At 57.2% G+C, this 16,887-nt stretch overlaps 1 protein-coding gene across 7 annotated transcripts in view; it reads right to left on the bottom strand.

The window, feature by feature from the left end:
* Positions 1-16,887, bottom strand: part of ODF2 (outer dense fiber of sperm tails 2) — a 29,870-nt gene that overhangs the window by 2,868 nt on the left and 10,115 nt on the right. For 6 of the 7 annotated variants that reach the window (XM_045846299.1, XM_045846300.1, XM_045846301.1 and 3 more), the window contains 13 exons: positions 16,158-16,318; positions 15,339-15,468; positions 14,626-14,757; positions 11,568-11,639; positions 10,317-10,388; positions 10,079-10,195; positions 9,227-9,412; positions 8,622-8,731; positions 6,679-6,814; positions 3,694-3,804; positions 3,421-3,525; positions 2,090-2,248; positions 705-805 (listed from right to left, as the gene is read on the bottom strand). In XM_045846299.1, coding sequence (XP_045702255.1) covers positions 705-805; positions 2,090-2,248; positions 3,421-3,525; positions 3,694-3,804; positions 6,679-6,814; positions 8,622-8,731; positions 9,227-9,412; positions 10,079-10,195; positions 10,317-10,388; positions 11,568-11,639; positions 14,626-14,757; positions 15,339-15,468; positions 16,158-16,318 — 1,592 coding nt within the window. Of the gene's footprint in view, positions 1-704; positions 806-1,918; positions 2,249-3,420; positions 3,526-3,693; positions 3,805-6,678; positions 6,815-8,621; positions 8,732-9,226; positions 9,413-10,078; positions 10,196-10,316; positions 10,389-11,567; positions 11,640-14,625; positions 14,758-15,338; positions 15,469-16,157; positions 16,319-16,887 lie in introns of those variants that run through there. The other variant, XM_045846306.1, reaches the window with a different exon arrangement.

Raw genomic sequence — 16,887 nt, 5'->3', positions numbered from 1 at the left:
GCTGCCGCTCTGCCAGGTACCAAGTGTGTGACCCTGGGCCAGTCACTCAACCTCTCCCCGAGCTCAGTCTCCTCATATTTCAATTGGGACAACCCCAACCGCACACCAACTATGCTGTACATCTGCATGCCAGGTCATGTGCTGTAAGCCCTTCAAAGATGATCTCACTGAGGACTCACAGTAACCCCAAGAGCTACGCTACTTTCCCTACCTCAACGCCTTTCTCAAGATTAGTGATCAGAGGTTCAAAAATAAAAATGGGACCCATGGCCAGGGCCCCCGATTCACGCAGGTGTGGTCTTCACCTCTGCCTGCCTCCAGCAGTCCCTAAATAACAGACTGGTCTCGGGAGGGATGATGGGGAACACGGAGCAGGATGGAGGGGCAATGCCCCCCACCACCGTGCACAGGCGCACAGGCCAGCTGGTGCGCTTGGGCGCAGTGTGCCCGGCAGGGGGTGCCTCCGGGTGGTCTGATGTTGACCACGCTGTTCCGGAGCCTCCCCCGTGGCCGGAGACCACCTTCCTCTCTCCCACAGCGCTTACCACCGCGTCGGAAGCAGCTTTTCCTCTGGGGTCTGCCTAGTACCCTTCCAGGGCCTCAAGTCCCTCAAACACTTCCGCGCACCAAAGCCCAAAGCAGCGGAGTGGCTGAAAGCCTCAGGTCCTAGGAAGAGGACAGAGATGGGACCAGGTGCCTCTAACCTCTCCAGTTCATCCACCTTCAGACTCAGCTGTTTATTTTCCTTCTGGGAGGCCTGGTGTTTCTCTCTCGCCATCTCCAGCTTGTCCCCCTGATGTTCGATCTACAATGACAGGAACACAGACTGGTTTACGAAGGAACCCCCCAGCGCGGCCCTCCCTTCTCCGTTGCCTGTGATCCACACCCCGGAAGGAGGCGCACCGCCCTCAGCAGGTGTCCGGGCCTTAACGCACAACCTGCGGGAGAGAGAGCAGGCACAGGTTAGGCCCTGTCCCCCAGACCTCGGGCTTTCCTCCAGCGAGAGGAGCCGGGTTTGACCCCGATCACCCGCAACGGTGCTTTCGGGATTGGAAGAGGCCACGCGGTGGGATTCGGGGCAGATGCGAGGAGGCAGGAGCAGGTGGCAGGCCCACGGGACACACCGGGGAGCTTTTAGCAATTGTGTCGTGGGTCCTGGTGACGTCACGCTTCCCTGAACTGGGGACAAGGGCAGGCGAGGCAACAGGAAAGCTATCGATTCTTTCGGGGCTGGCAAGTTTGAGAAGTTACCTAGAGGGACGCTGTACTCAGAAGCCTCCGCATCTGGGCTCGGAAGGCCCTGAGAGGGCTCGGGTTCGAGAAACTGTGGAGTACTGAGAACGCGCGGGCGGGCAAACCAGACAGTGGCCTGCGCCCCAGCCGTGTCCATTACGTTTACCAGCCCAGGGACCTCGGGGAATAACCTCTCCCCTCCATGCCCCGGGCTGCCTTCTGGGGAACACAGCGCTCCTCACCAAGTTCCTGGGAGAAACGGATGAGAGAATGGTGGAGCGCAGGGCGTGTGCTCAAACATGGTAGCAAGTCAAAGAGGGGAAGGGTCTTGTCCAAGGTCACACTGGACACGAGAGGCATACACTCCTAGGCCCCGCAGGCACGGCTCCAGGAACCTGGGGCAGGCTGCTCCCTCCTCCCGGGAGAAAGGGAGCCCCCTCTCAGGACAGAATCTCAGGCAACAGGTCGGCTGCGCAGGGAAGGCGGCTACAGCAAGGGAACAGCGGCAGGAAAGGACACCCGGGGCCTGGCGCCTGCGGCTGCGTGGCTGAGGCCGCCGGGGAACAGGAAGGGGGAGCGGAGGGAGACCTGGCCCTCCGGAGGGCGGGGAGACAGCAGGAGGGCCCAGCAACTGCGGTGAGTGACGGCTCCTATGACTACAATCACTCCGTGCAAACACGAGGCATTTGGCACACCAGACTTTTATTTCACAGCACTGATGATAGCTCATTCCTTTCAGAGCCGGCAGCCAAGAAAAAAGGAAGCAGTCCTCCCTCGGGGTGGGGCGTGCAGCTCATCTTGGTAAGCGGCCCCCTCCTCGGACCAGTTCATGGGACCCTTTCTGCCAGTCCCTTACCCGGCTGCGCAGATCTGATATGATGGCTGTGAGGTCGATGTTCTTCCTCTCGTAGCCCTGCAGCTGATCTTGGCACTCTGCCAGCTTAGCCTCCGTGATCTTGAGGATGTCAGGCAGCTGCTGCAGGTCAGCCAGCTGGGACTGGAACTGCCTCCGAGCCTGCGGCATGGGAGGAAAAGGCCACGCTGAGACGGTCCCAGCTGCCCAAGGGGCTGGGCCCGGTGGTTGGGAGTTCGGGCAGGGCCGAGTCCCCAGAAGAGGATCCCGCAAGACCCGCAGGTCTCCCGCGGGCCCCTGAGGGCACCGGGCTGTCCTCCTGGGAACACGCCCGGACGCCCCTCCTAGTCATCATCACATTACACTGCCGGGCCCCAGGCTTTGTGCTGAGGGCCCTCGGAACTACTCATTTAATTTGTACAACGACCTGTAAAGTAGGTCCTGTTTCCCCAAAGAAGGACATTGAGGATCGAAGGCTCATGGACCCAAGGTCGCTCAGCTAGAGCTGAAGATTTAGGTCTAGTCTAACTCCCAGTCCCCTGGAAAGGCAATCACAGGCTACAGGCCAGAGGGAAGGGTGAGAGCTGTCTGGCCTTTGTTCCCCCCTTGTATTAACAAGGAGACCGAGGACTGGAGGGGGGCCGTGACTGGCCCAAGGTGATGCAACAAGTCCGTGGCTGAGCCGGGAACCAGCCGTCTCCAAGGTTACTGTTAAGATGATTCCCGCCCTGGCTGGCGTAGCTCAGTGGATTGAGCTCGGGCTGCGAACCAAAGTGTTGCAGGTTCGATTCCCAGTCAGGGCATATGCCTGGGTTGCAGGCCACAGTCCCCAGCAACCACACATTGATGTTTCTCTCTCTCTCTCTCTTTCTCCCTCCCTTCCCTCTCTAAAAATAAATAAATAAAATCTTAAAAAAAAAAAAAGATGATTCCCTTCGCATCTAGACAGCCACACCACCTCCAGAAGAATGAGGCTCTTTGGGGAACAGGATGGGAGGCACATTGTTTGGATGGCACAAAATAAAGACACCAACTGAACGAAAAAGGCAGGGCATATATGTGGATTTGAATCCACCTGGGTGCTCCAAGGAGGAGAGACATTTTTTTTTAAGGAAACTGGAGGAAGAAAAAACCAACCAGGAGGGAGGAGGAGATAAAGAAGCACCGGCCAGAGGAGGTGAGAAAGAGAAAGAGAGTGCCCGCAGACAGCAGAGGGGAGCAGCCCGGCAGTGAGAAAACTCGTTCACTTTGCTGTCCACGCCGGGGAGGGGGAGGCCCACGAGAGGGACAGACCGACGGACGTGGAACTGGGAAGCGAGGAAGGGGAGCAGTACCGCTTCAATCTCTTTGTTCATCTCATCTTTAAGCATCTTGTTCTCTTTGTCGCAGCGTTCCAGCTGGGCAGCCACTTCGTCAGCCTCCAGTCTGGTCTTCATCACCTAGGGACCAACACAGCATCTGGCCGTCTCGGACAGAGCCACCGTTTGGGTGGAAGACACCTTCCACACCCGGCCCTCCCCAGCAGAGACCTCGGGGTTTCGCATCTCCCGGCCAGCTGAGAGGTGCTGCCCTGGCGGCGGGGGGTAGTGGGGGTACCAGGGGCCTACCTGACTCTTGTAGTTGTCAATCATCCCTTCGTAATTCTTAACCGACGCCTTCAGCTGCTGGACCTCGAGGTGCGCCTGATTGAGTTTGTCCTCCATCGGAGCGAAGCTGGCCTGGAGGAGGTGGCCCGTGAGTAACCGATACGAAGGTTCCGGAGCGGGTCATCACCCTGGCCTCGGTTCCTCCCGCAAGGGGCCGGCAAAGGGAAGCCGCCGCAGCTGTTCAAACCCATACCGGTGGTTTCCTCAGAGAGGCACCAGGGCAAGACTCCTAATGTGACTAACTCAAGTGAACGTATATACAAATAAGGGACACGTGTTTTCTTGTTCTCATCTCAAAAGCAATAATAATCAGTAAAGAAAACGGAGAGAATACAAACAAAAAAAACCCCCAGCCCTGGCTGATGTAACTCAGAGGACTGAGTGCTGGCCTGCAAACCAAAAGGTCATCAGTTCGATACCCAGTCAGGGCACATGCCTGGGTTGCGGGCCAGGTCCCCAGTAGGGGGCGTGTGAGAGGCAACCACACATGGATGTTTCTCTCCCTTTCTTTCTCTTTCCCTTCCCCTCCCCTCTAAAAATAAATAAGTAAAATCTTTAAAAAGTAAATAAATAAAATCTTTAAAAAGTAAATAAAAGTAAATAAATAAAATCTTCAAGAAAAAAAAGACCAATGAAAATGAATCAGGACGCACGATACTTTCGTTTACAGCTACATACTAACAGGTGTGTAGCGGTTTTGTTCTTCAGCAAGAATGGGATGATGCCATACTCACTGCTGTATCAACAATTATGTTACCAACTAATTCTGAGGTCAACAAACGTCCTCCTGCCACCCAAATGCTCACCTTGGCAGGTGGGACAAAATAAACCATGTTATCTCAATAGAATAAAATAACAAGCGTTCATTTATAGGAGATACAGCTTCAAAAAGCCCCAGACCAGCCCGACCTAGAAACACCCCTGAAACGCTGCGGAAGGAGGCAGGCGAGCCGCGGAAGGACGAATGAGAGGCGTGTCTGTGAGTGCACGCACGTGGGCACGGGGAGGGGCCAGAAACCACACACACCCACGGTCGGCAGAGACCTCTCGCTTCCGTGGCCCATTTCTGTGATGGTTCACATGGTTACCGTGAGCAGATGGCACCTTTGTAATCACAGCACCTAGGAAAAAACTCTCCCGCACGCCGCACGGAACAGCCACGCCGCACCACCACCCACGGACACGTGCCGTCCGGTAACCGAGCCGCCCGCTGTTCGGCGTGGAGGCCAGCGCTCGTTCACACCGCGGCACCCGCACCACCGTGCGGGAGACGCCGCCACGGTCCCGGCGGAGCGGCTGACGTGGAAAAGGCCGACGGTGCCGAGTGCGGGCGAGGGCCCGCGGGGCGACTGTAACTCTCACGCACCCCCGATGGGGGTGTCACTCTGGGCAACCCCTTGACTGATAGGTGCCGTCCACCAAAGCCGAGCCCGTGCACATGACCATCAGATGCCCTGGCGCTCCGCCTCCGGGAATAAAGCCGATAAAAGTACAACACACAGGCGCGCCAACAGATGGGGCACCGGCCTGCGAACCCAAAGGCCCACCAGTTCCACTCCCGGTCAGGGCGCGTACCTGGGTTGCGGGCCAGGTCCCCCGTGGGGGCGTGCCAGAGGCAACCAATCGATGTACCTCTCGCACATCGATGTCTCTCTCCCTCTCCCTCCCTTCCCCTCTCTCGGAAAGGAAGTAAATAAAATCTTAAAAAAGAAAGAAAAGATGTTCCACAACCCCAACGTCCAACCCCAGAGGAACACGCGACAAGCGCAGTCACGCGGCACAGCACTGAGAATGAGGAAGCCGCCGCACACTGCGTGGGTAACCTTCACACACACAACAGCCAGGCACAAAGCTCGGGAAGAAATAAACAACCCTGGCCGTCCATTTCTCCGCCGGCAAGGACGCTGGCTGGCGTCGAGGAGAGCACAACCACCGTGCCCTCCGGCGCTCTGACGAAACCCAGCTGCATGGCCTCTGGCCAAGCGTCTGCGGTTTCATGCTGTGGCAGCCGTCCTGTGCCCCGGGGGGGTCACAGCTTCCCGTGAGTTTGGTGCGGCTGAACCCAGATCTGCAGGCATATGCAGATTTCTGCAGAAATTAGGGTCCTAGGAAAGGTTTTGGGGAGATGAGGAAGGCTGCCATCTTTCAGAGGGCAAAGCGACCTTGAACGTAAAGAATGTCTTTGGGGTGAATTCCATGGAAGTTTGTCTGAACCCGTTTTCCTGAACTATGAAACTTGAACATTTGGGCTAAGGAATAGTTTCTCTTGATAAATTGAAACAATTAAGAAAAACAAAAAACAAACAAACACCTAAAACCACCCCTAGATGTTGCTACCAGATTAACTGAAAAGCAAGATCAAACCTGGCTCTGAAATGCCAACCTCTATCCAGGTGCCTCTCACCCCTGGAGCACTAGGAGGGTGTACGGCAAGTGGTTAAGAGCTACAGCTCCCAGCTCAGACTCAGGTTCAAATCCCAACCCCAAAACTTCCAGGGGCAAAATCCTGGCAAGAAACTTGACCTTTCTCTACGCCTGAGTTCCCTCATTCTACAAAGTAGAGACAATAATCTCAGTATTGGGTGATTAAAGAGAGAATTAATTCACGTGAGGGGGCCCAGCAGTGACCTGGGGGAGTCAAGGTTAACTTCCGAGTCAGGTGTGGCACGTTACACACCTCACATGCATCACCAGTCTCACCAGGGCCGCATTTCCTCTCGCTACGGAAACCGGGGCAACCAAGGGTGAGAGGTCTCACCCCGGTCCTGCAGCTGGTAAGGGGCAGAGGGGGGACTCGAATCCGGGTCTTCCTCACTCCAGAGCTTCTTAATCGGGCTGCTCCCTCCAGGCCCCCTGAGGACCCTCACGGTCACAGCTGGGGCCCCTCTGCCGGCCCCTCTGCAGTCCCCCTCCCCGGCCCGGCCCGGCCCGGCCCTTCCTACAGACCTTCAGCCTCTCGTTCTCCAGCTTGAATGCAGAATACTCGGCGGTCTGCCGGTGTAGTCTCTCCACCAGGCTGTCCCGGTCTTCCCGCATCTTCTCCTCCAAGGTTTGCTGTTGGTTTACGAGATCTGTCACTCGGCTGGAAGGTGACAAAGTGAAAGTAGACGGGGAGAATCAATTACACAGGCCCTGAGGAGCCCATGTCCTTGTGGGGGAGTGGGGCCGAGGGCTCCGCCCCAGGTCACGTCCCACCTCTGGCCCCCCGCCTGCGCCCCGGCCTCCACCCTGAGAAGCCCACGCGCTGTCCTGCCATCGCTGCTTGCGGCGTTCCCACGTACCCCGGACCTGAGAGCAACCTCTGAGACCTGGCAAAGCCCTCTACAGGCCTTCTCCTCCCACGGGGCCAAGACACTCCCCAAAGACAAGGACTAGAGACTCGACCTCCTTCCAGCTCCCACAGCAACCCCTGGGTCTCTCAGCCAATCAGGTCTTGAAGTGAGGACGGAACTCCACGCTGAGTGGTCAGGGACCCCACACCCCAGGCATCCCTCTCCCTCGGGGACACATCACACTGGGGCTCCGCACCTCCCGGACAAGGGCAGGGGTCACGATCGTGATCAGGCAGGGGCAGGTGTCACGATCGTGATCGGCTTGTTCAGCTGTGTGATGAACACTCACCCAGCTCAGGCAGGCATTGCAAAGAACGTAAACGAAACAGCAGGAGAAGAGCTGTTTCAGCAGCAGGCTGCCCGCCTGCCCGGTGCCCCTCCCCCCTCAGTCACGTGGCAGGGCAATCCCCAGGCGCAGAGACCACAGCCTCAGGGCAGCACTGGTGCTCACACATGCCCGCGTCTACCTTGGCTGCAGACCCAGCACAGAACCTTCCCGAGGTGTGTGTTCCCAGCACCGATCAAGTGCGGTTCGGTCCGCAAATACTCCTGGGCGATGACCAGGCCCAAGCAGGCACACCACGTCGCTTTACCTGGCGAACCCCTACTCGCCCGTAAGACCCCAGCTCGGGCTGCCTTCCTCCTCACAGCCTCTCTCCCCGACCCCTCTCGTCTGCACCACACGGCCCTTCTGTCCCAATTATGTTTTCCTCCATGGGGCGGAGAACCTCCCGAGAGCCGCGCTCGGCACAGGCTCAGCACACGGCAGGTTCTCGGGGCACGGTTTGCTACACTGACTCGAACACAGCGCAAGACGTTTCCTCCGGGAAGACCCGCGCGACCTGGAGACCGAGGCAGCCCCCCGGGACCTGTCCACGGCCCGGGGAGGGCAGGTCTCCGTCGCCCCAGCCCCTCTCCCTGGGCTCAGTGCTACCTCCGTGAAAGCAGAAGATGCGTCTTTTGAACCGCTGTAACCCTCAAGGCCAGCACAGAGCCTGGCGAATGGCAGCTGCTCAGTGAACACGTTTGAATGAGCTAACGCAGGAGCACCGCTGACACTGAGCGCGCCTGAGCAGTCCCTGCAGAGGACTCACGGAGGCCACTTTGTCCTCTCCTCCCCACACCGGCCACACCTCTGACTACGGACTGGGTGGCACACGGCAGAGAGAGCCACAGGGGTTACGGGCCGTCCGGTGCCCGAGGACAGGCACGAGGTGACCGGTGTTCCTGTGCCCGTGTCCTGTGCTGTGCAGACCAGGACCGGGTCGGGCCCAGGAGCTGGAGTCCAGCCCAGCCTCTGTGATGAGAGAAGCCCAGCCCCTCCCTCCACAGAACTGCTGCGGACGGGGGCCCCAGGGACTGCGGCTGGAGCCAGGGCTTGGGGTCCAACCAGAAAGCCCACCTCGGGGCTGCCTGCATCGCAGTGCAGGGCAGCCCTCGGCCAGGAGACCAAGTGGCAGTCGTGTGAGACATGACCTGCCCTAGGCCGCCAGGTCCCTTCCCCCGGCGCACCCACCTCCCTCCACGGCCCGAGCCCCCCTCCTAGCACAGACGTACTCGTTCAGGACAATAATTTCCAGCTCGAGGTCCCCCTTGTCTTTCACAACTTGGTTGTAGCGGCTCCTCCATGATTCCAGAGTGGACAAAGCTTCAGCGACATACAGATCCTGGGAACACGGGACCACAGGGCCCGTCAGGCTGGCGTCCGAGCTGAGGCTGCTGGGTCGCTCTGGGCGACCCCCTGACCGTCACCCCGCAGCCCCTCTGCGAGAGGGCACCGAGAGTGGCAGTGGGGGGCCTGGGGCTGCTTCTGGATCCCCAGCGATCCCATGCACCGTCGTACACCCATCCTCAACCGTCACTGCTGCCCGCAGCACTGATGTGGCGAAACTGTGCTGCCACCCTCCGGTCATCTCCAGCCAGCCACCCGACCCCAGCATCGCCCCTCCCCCATTCCATCCCGCCACCACTGCTCCCTCCCCAGCCGTGCATCCCACCAGCCCCTTCACCCTCTCCACCGCCGCTTTCCCTCCACGCACCCGCCCGGCCACCTGTATCCGGAGCCTCTACCTGCGCCCACCCAGACCACCTGCATCCAGCCACCCATCTGCCGCCCGCCCCACCCCCACCCCGGAGCCGCCCGCCGCAGGCGAGGCTGCTACCTTGTCGGCAAGTTGCACGTGCAGCTGCTCGGCGTACTCCTCGCTCTTCTCGGCGCGTTCCTTCTGGGCTCGGATGGCCTTCTTCAAGGACTCTTTGTCTCGGTCTCCCTTTTGCTTCAGTTCCTTCAGCTGCTCCATGATGGCCTCCACTTCCGCCTTGTGCTGGTTCCCACTGCGCTCCAGGTTCTGGGCGCGGGGAGCCGGGGTGCGGGGCAGATTGGGGGAGGAGGGCAGGGCGAGGGGGAGAGACACGAAAGGCCAAGGGGCAGGCAAGGCAGAGAGTCGAGGAGCGAGAGGGAGAAAAGGGGACCAGAGCAGAGAGGGAATGAGGGAGAGGGAGAAAGAACGGGGAGAAAGAACAGGTCATAAACTGTGGGGGGTGGGGGATCCCCGAACAGAGACTGGAGAGGCGGGCCCTTCCCAAGCTCTCCACAGCACCTCCCCAGGTCACTGAACCCATGGGGTCTTCCCAGGAGGACTCTCCCGTTATATCCCTGTCACTCAGCAGAGCTGTGACTCCAGAGGGTCCCTGGCTCACAGACACAATCGACATTTGAGACCGTCCCTCCTCCCCATGGGTCCTCAGGAGAACTGAGGGCCTAAGTAAAGGACAAAGGGACGGGCTCAGGGCCACGAAACCCAGCCTACTCGCTGCTGGGAAGGGTGCCCGAGACCTCCGGGCCCATCTCGCCAGTGTCCCAGAGCCTCTCTGAAGCACAAGTGCTTTGGCGGCAGCTGCCCCACAACCCTCCTGAGCAAAGCCTTACTGAGTGTGCCAGCCTCGGCCAGGCCACCACCCTTGGACGGCAGGCCCCTTCCCCCACCTTGCCCACCCATGGGGCCGGCAGGTACCTTGATCTGCATGCACAGGCGACTGTTCTCTGCCTCTTTGCACCGAAGCTGTGCCTGCAAATGGCCACGCATGGTCTCCATGGACTTAGAGAGCTCGGATGCTGTCTTGGCCTGAGCCTTTGGAGAGACGGAGGAAATGACAAAGCCAGCACTGGAACCCAGGTCTCCAACTCCAGAGCATGCTCCACCCGCGGAGCTCTACCGGCCTATAAGGAGAAGCAACTGCCGGGGACGGTACCTTCTCACACTGTATTTCCTGGAGGAGCTCTTCCAACTCCTTGTCCTTATCTTGCAGGAGTAACAGCAGCCGCTGCAGAGAACACACACCTTCGTGAGCTCCCTGGGAGGAGCTAGAAAGCCCAGCTCAGAAAGGAGACACACTCCTGTGAGGGCCTGGCCACGGGCGCCCAAGGTGCCAAACACATTGGCCCATGTCAAACAGACCCTGGAGGGAAGCACCTAACATCTTAACTAAATGTTAAAGACAATAAACACGTATTTATTTTGCAATTTAAAATAAGGTGCCTCGGCTGGTGTGGCTCAGTGAATTGGGTACCAGCCTGCAAACCAATGAGTCACAGGTTCGATCCCCAGTCAGGGCACATGCCTGGATTTCAAGCCAGGGTCTCCAGTAGAGGGCGCACAAGAGGCAACCACACATTGATGTTTCTCTCCTCTTTCTCCCTTCCTTCCCCTCTAAAAACAAATAAATAAAATCTTTTAAAAAATAAATAAAATAATTTTTTTTAATTTAAAGAAAATAAAATAAGGTAACTTCACTCTGGCTGGTGTGGCTCAGTGGATGGAACGCTGGCCTAGGAACCAAAAGGTTGCCAGTTCGATTCCCAGTCAGGGCACATGCCTGGGTTGCGGGCCAGGTCCCTGGTTCAGGCTGTACAAGAGGTAATCTCACACAACGATATAAAATAAAAATAACAAATTAAAAAATAAAATAAGGTAACGTTAAGGGGCGCAAGGGGCCCTGGGGCTAAGGAACCTGATGGACGGTGTGTCCAGGCCAGCCAGCAGTCCTGAGTTTCTCTGGCCGTGGACCACTCCTCCCTTTTCTATCTGTGCCCACTGACATCTTGAGGAACTTAGGGTTCCACGGAGTAGATTTTGGAACATGCTGCCTTGGGTGGCATCCCTAGAGTTGGGATCGTTGAGTCAAAAGTCTTTGCCTTTAGATGGCTTTTGGTCCACAACACAAATAGGAAACTCAGGCGACAGACAGGGATCTGTAAACCCACCGTCCTCATCACCATCTCTCAGGGGGACGCGCAGCTCGGTGGCTCAAGCTCTCCACCGATCGACTAGACGAGCCCAGTGGAGCAGGTAGGACAGGGGACACCAGCCCATTTTATAGACCGTGAAACCAAGGCCCAGAGGGATGTCTGGGTGGGTGTGCAGCCCTCCTGCCTCCATCCAGCACCTGGAAAGCGGCTTTCTCGAGGTGACCCAGGGGAGCGGGCGGGGGCGCCCGACCTACCGCTTTCTCGGAGTCTGCCTCCGCCAGCCGTTTCAGAAGGGCCCCCTGCTGCTCCATCATCCTGCCGGAATCCTTCCAGGGAAGGCAAAGGGAGAGCCAAGTCATTAGGCGATAAACCCAGCTGGCTACAGCCTATCGGTTCTTCTCTTTTCCAAAATTACACTTCTAGTTGTGCAATAAAAAAAATTACATTCTCATTATAAAATATTTGGCGAACACGGATAAAAGCTAAAGCCCCCCCTCAGCCCGATTCTACTATTATTAGCTTGGGGCCTGTCCCGCCTCTTCTTCCTCCATGCATTTATTCACACGGAGCGACACGTGGAGAAATAGTATCTTGCCCTGGCGGGTGTGGCTCAGTGGATTGAGCACAGGCCTGAGAGCCAAAGGGTCACCGGTTTGATTCCCAGTCAGGGCACATGCCTGGGTTGTGGGCCAGGTCCCCAGTGGATGGCGCATGAGAGGCAAGTACACATGAAAGAGGGAGAGATGTTTCTCTCCCTCTTTCTCCTTCCCTTCCCCTCTCTCTAAAAATAAGTAAATATCCCTGGCTGGTGTGGCTCAGTGGATTGAGCGTAGGCCTGCAAACCAAAGGCTGTAGGTTCAACTCCCAGTCAGGGCACATGCCTGGGTTGCAGGCCAGGTCCCCAGTAGGGGGTGCATGAGAGGCAACCACACATTGATGTTTCTCTTCCTCCCTTCTCCTCTCTCTGAAAATTAATAAAACATTTAAAAACAAAAATAAAAATAAGTAAATAAAATCTTAAAAAAAAAAGAAATAGTATCTTTTGGGGGGTAGAAAGAGATTCATGTGTAATTTTACCAAAATGTTATCATACTATATTTTTGTGCTGCAACTTAATTTTTTCAAAAATACTTCTACTGAGATATAAATTCATATACCATATAAGTCACCCATTTAAACTGTACATTTCAACTCTTTTGGGTACATTTCATGACTACTTTTTTTACATTATGGTAAAATATTTCTAACACAAACTTTGCTGTTTTAACTATTAGGTGTAGAATCCTGGGGCCTATAGTACGTTTACAATACTGTGCAACCCTCACGACCACCTAGTTCCGGCACGTTTTTATCACCCCGGAAGGCGCCCCGGCACCCGTGGAGCAAGCAGCTGGCACGCTCCGCCTCCCCCAGCCACCGCTCCTGTGCTTCCCGTCTCCAACACACCACTGCGCTTCTCAGCCCTCCCCCCAACCCCTGAGCAATAAGCTTGGCCCGGCTTTTGTGACTGTGACAGATACTGCCGGGCGTGTCCGAAGGGCCTCCTCAGGGCTGATAGCGAGAGGGGGCTTTCTGCAGGGCGTCTCAGCCGCCACAAGTCAGAGAGGTACAGATCACCCACCCGAAAACACCGAGCTGGAAATAGAAGTTATTACAATTTGCCCTGGCTGGTGTGGCTCAGTGGATCGAGCACGGGCTGCGAACCAAAGCATCGCAGGTTCGATTCCCAGTCAGGGCACATGCCTGGGTTGCAGGCCACGGCCCCCAGCAACCGCACATTGATGTTTCTCTCTCTTCTCTTTCTCTCTCTCCCCCTCTCCCTCCCTTTCCTCTCTAAAAATTTTTGCCCTGGCTGGCGTAGCTCAGTGGATTGAGCGCGGGCTGCGAACCCAAGTGTCGCAGGTTCGATTCCCAGTCAGGGTACATGCCTGGGTTGCAGGCCATGAACCCCAGCAACCACACATTGATGTTTCTCTCTCTCTCCCTCCCTTCCCTCTCTAAAAATAAATATATTTTAAAAAAAAATAAATAAAAATTTTTTAAAAAGTTATTACAATTTTAAGAGAGTATTTTCACTGTAACTAGTGAAATTCATAGAAATATGTTCCAGAAACTCTCAAGACCACCGGGACAGCGCTCACAAGGGCTCAGAGTAACGCTGCTTGTAGTTTTTCTCAGAGTCACAGTAACAGTACCGTAACGGCAAACAAGCGAACCCAACTAGGTCTCCGTCGACAGAAGAAGGGACACGTGAATGGTGGTATTGTCGTAAAATGGGAGAAAGCAGTGGAAATGAATTACCTTAGGCCACAAGGATAAAAACGGATGAATCTCAGGAGGAGAGGGTATACGGGGAGATGGGAAGAAGGTGGGAGGGATAAATGGTAATGGAAAAAATACAATTAAAATAGGAATTTAAAAAGTTAAAAAAATAAAATTAAAAACAATAAAACCAAAAACAGACACATCTCATAAAAATATTGAGCGAAAAAAGCAAACTCAACAGAGCGTATAGGGAATAATGCCACTTATGTAAAGTGTGAGTACTTGCTCAGCACCACCAGATGTTGCTTAGGGGTTCACACTCATGTAAGCGATGAAATGTCAGATTCAAGATCAAGGTCCCTTCTGAGGGGAGGGAGGCGAGGAGTCGTCACAAAAGGAGACATAAGAGGGACTGAACTCTGGGGAGGAGGTTTTCTGATACACCACGTTATACTACTCATTTTAAATGCTAATTTTTAAAAATAAAAACAAGAGAAGTTGCCAATGTTAGGACAAGGAAAAAACAATCTAAACTAAAAAACGTCATCATTTCATCAGCACAGGACTTTGAGATTCTTGGTATCCCGTTCGTTTGAAGAGAAAGACGGCTCGCCGCACTGCCAGTCCTGCCGGAATTACGTGCCGACATAAAATGTGTCTCAGAGGCCACCTTTTAGGAAGTGCAGTGACACCACACAAGCCGCGCCTGCCAGCCGTGAGTCTCCCGGCGAGCGCTGGGCGCTCAGGTCCGGCGGCCTCCCCGTCTCGCTGCACGAGCCCGGGAGCAGCTGAACCGCCCGCCGGCCTGACTCCCCGCCGCCCTTCTCCTGACCCTGAAGGTCCCGCCTGTGCCACCAGGGCCGGCTTCCACCTCTACCGGGTGCCGGCACTTTACGTGAACGACTGTGTCCCGGCCGGGCCCCACAACACTTCCTTCTCCCGGAGGAAGAGACCGAGGTTCAGAGAGGATGCTCGCGCGCTGCCGAGGGGTGGCAGGGAGTCCAGCGCGGCGCCGCGCCCACGCGAGGGCGGGAGCCAGGAGCTCACCTCCTTGGAGTGCTGCTCCCTCAGCAGGTCTCGGAGGGTGCGGTTGGTCTCCTCAAACGTGCTCAGCTTCTGCAAGAGAAGTTCCTTCTGCCTCGTCAGGGTGTTGATGTCCGAGCAGGTCATTTGTTTTTCCTGGAGGACAGCAAGCAGTCACGCAAAGGGCAGGGGGGGAGGGAGAGGACAGCAGAGACAGGCCACGTGGGGGACTTAAGAGGAGCTGGGGCCAGGGAGCCCAGGCAAGCCCCAGCCGGGCAGTGTACAGGGCCAGGGGGGTGAGGGCAGGGTCCCCAGAGGTGGTGGACCCGGAAGGACAGGCAGGATCTGAGCCTGCTGACAGCAATAAGTGGACAAGGGGGTTGGGGAGCTCGCTGTGGGAGAGTGCAGTCAGGGCAGGCTTCCTGGAGGAAGCACAGGAGGACAGGCAATACCTGGTGGCCGATACTGCACTTGCAGGAATCGGATGGTTGAGTGATCCCAGGAGACCCATGATGAGGTCTCCCCTTAGAGGCCCTGGTCACCAGAGGTCATCCTTGAGGGTCAGGCCTCCGGTGTGAGAGCAGAGGGTGGGGCTGAGGAGTTACATGTGCCCTCCCCCCGCCTGGAGATGTCATAAAGTCAGCCTGATGACTGCGCAAAGCCCCCACCCCAGCTTGTGACTGCCCCCTCCTCGCGGGGCCCAGTGCCAGCGCTAGGCTGGCCTGCCCGCCACCCACCGTCTTCAGCTTCCCGATGGTGTCCTTCAAGGCCATGACTTGCTTGGCAGCGGCAGCCCCGTCCATTTCAGCCTCTACCAGCTTGGACATGAGGCACTCCTTCTCCTGCTGCAGGTGTTTCTTCTGGAGCCTGGGGCCAGAAAGAATAGGGCTCTCTGAGCCCGCTCAGGCCCCTGCCCGCCTGGAGCTCTGAGGCCCCGAGGCCCTGAGGCCCGCCTCACAATGCCCTGTGAGGCTTATCCCTGGTCAGGGCACAGTGGGGGAGGGGAACGGGCAGGCCCTCTCGCCCAAGCAGCCTTCCAGAAAGACACGTGGGCGCCAAAGCAGGACTTCCAGACCAGGTCCCATTACGCCACCTCCAGCCCTGCTTGTGTCTCAGCCCCGAGCATTGCCTCTGCCCTGGGCCACGACCTCCTGACCAGCTTCAGATCAGCTTTCGGGCCCCCACACCTACTCTCTAGCCCAGGCCGGTCTGCTCACGCCACTCCCTGCTCTGAAAACCGTTCCGTGGCTCCCACCCGCCCTCCATGCAAACCCCTCCACATGGCTGCCATGAACCGGCCCTTGCCAAACTCTGTGGCACCCCTTCCCCCCGCCCATCCTCTCCCCTCACTCCGGCCCGCTTTCTGCTTCTCAGTCACCTTGGGGCCTTCACCCAAAGTGTTCCCCAGCACCCACCCCCCTGACCATCTACAAGACTCTCCTTAAACGTTGCTTTTTCCGGAGAGGCTCCCCTGACACCCCCCCACACACACACACAGCGGGGGCGGGGGGGGGGGGTCCCTCCGCCCTCGCACCACGGCCGGGCGGCCGACTCACAGGGTGTAGTCCTTCTCCTCCTTGATGCGCTCGATGTTGTGTCTCAGCACGTTGTTCTCGTGCTCGGTCTCGGCCAGCTCCTGGGCCACCTCCTCCAGCTCCTCCTTCCGCTCCTCCAGGAACCTCTTGGCCATCTGGCGCTCATCCTTCTGCATCTTGACCTGTGTGGGGGCGCACAGGCGGGGGCCACTGAGGGGCGGCCCATCGTCTCCGCCACGTCGCCAGGCCCGTTGCTCCGGGCCAAGTTCAGGGCACCTCCTCCAAGAGAGAGCCGTGCGAGCACTCAGTGCTTCTGGGTACGACCTTAGTTAACTGTCCCCAAGGCCCCGGGCAGGTACTAGTCCTCTCATTTCCTTGCTACTGAGGAAACCAAGCGCAGGGAGAGCCTGAGTGTCTTGCTGGCTGGGGACCGAGCCAGGACACAAGCCCGTCGTCCAGCTGGAGGAGAGGGGACAGTATGGCCCCTGCGCTGTGGGATACAGCGGAAGTGGGGGCTGTTGCCAGGCAGCCAGCCCCAGGTTCCTAGGAGGGGCTGTGGGCCCCACGTGCGGGCTGGAGGATTAAAGACACAGGCCACTTAGTGGGCAGGACCCGGATTTCACGCCAGCAACGCCAACCTCCTAGTTGGGGCCGTGGTCTTCCGGGTTATTTCCGATCCCACTGCCATGTCCCACCTACAGACGCAGCCCAGCAAGTGAGGACAAACTTCCTTCACCTCTACGGGACTTTG

Source organism: Phyllostomus hastatus, unplaced genomic scaffold, assembly GCF_019186645.2.
Source record: "Phyllostomus hastatus isolate PE091 unplaced genomic scaffold, TTU_PhHast_1.1 phas_contig_495, whole genome shotgun sequence".
Taxonomy (NCBI): domain Eukaryota; kingdom Metazoa; phylum Chordata; class Mammalia; order Chiroptera; family Phyllostomidae; genus Phyllostomus; species Phyllostomus hastatus.
The sequence above is the reverse complement of the archived record's forward strand: the minus strand, read 5'-3'. Positions and strand labels throughout refer to the sequence as shown.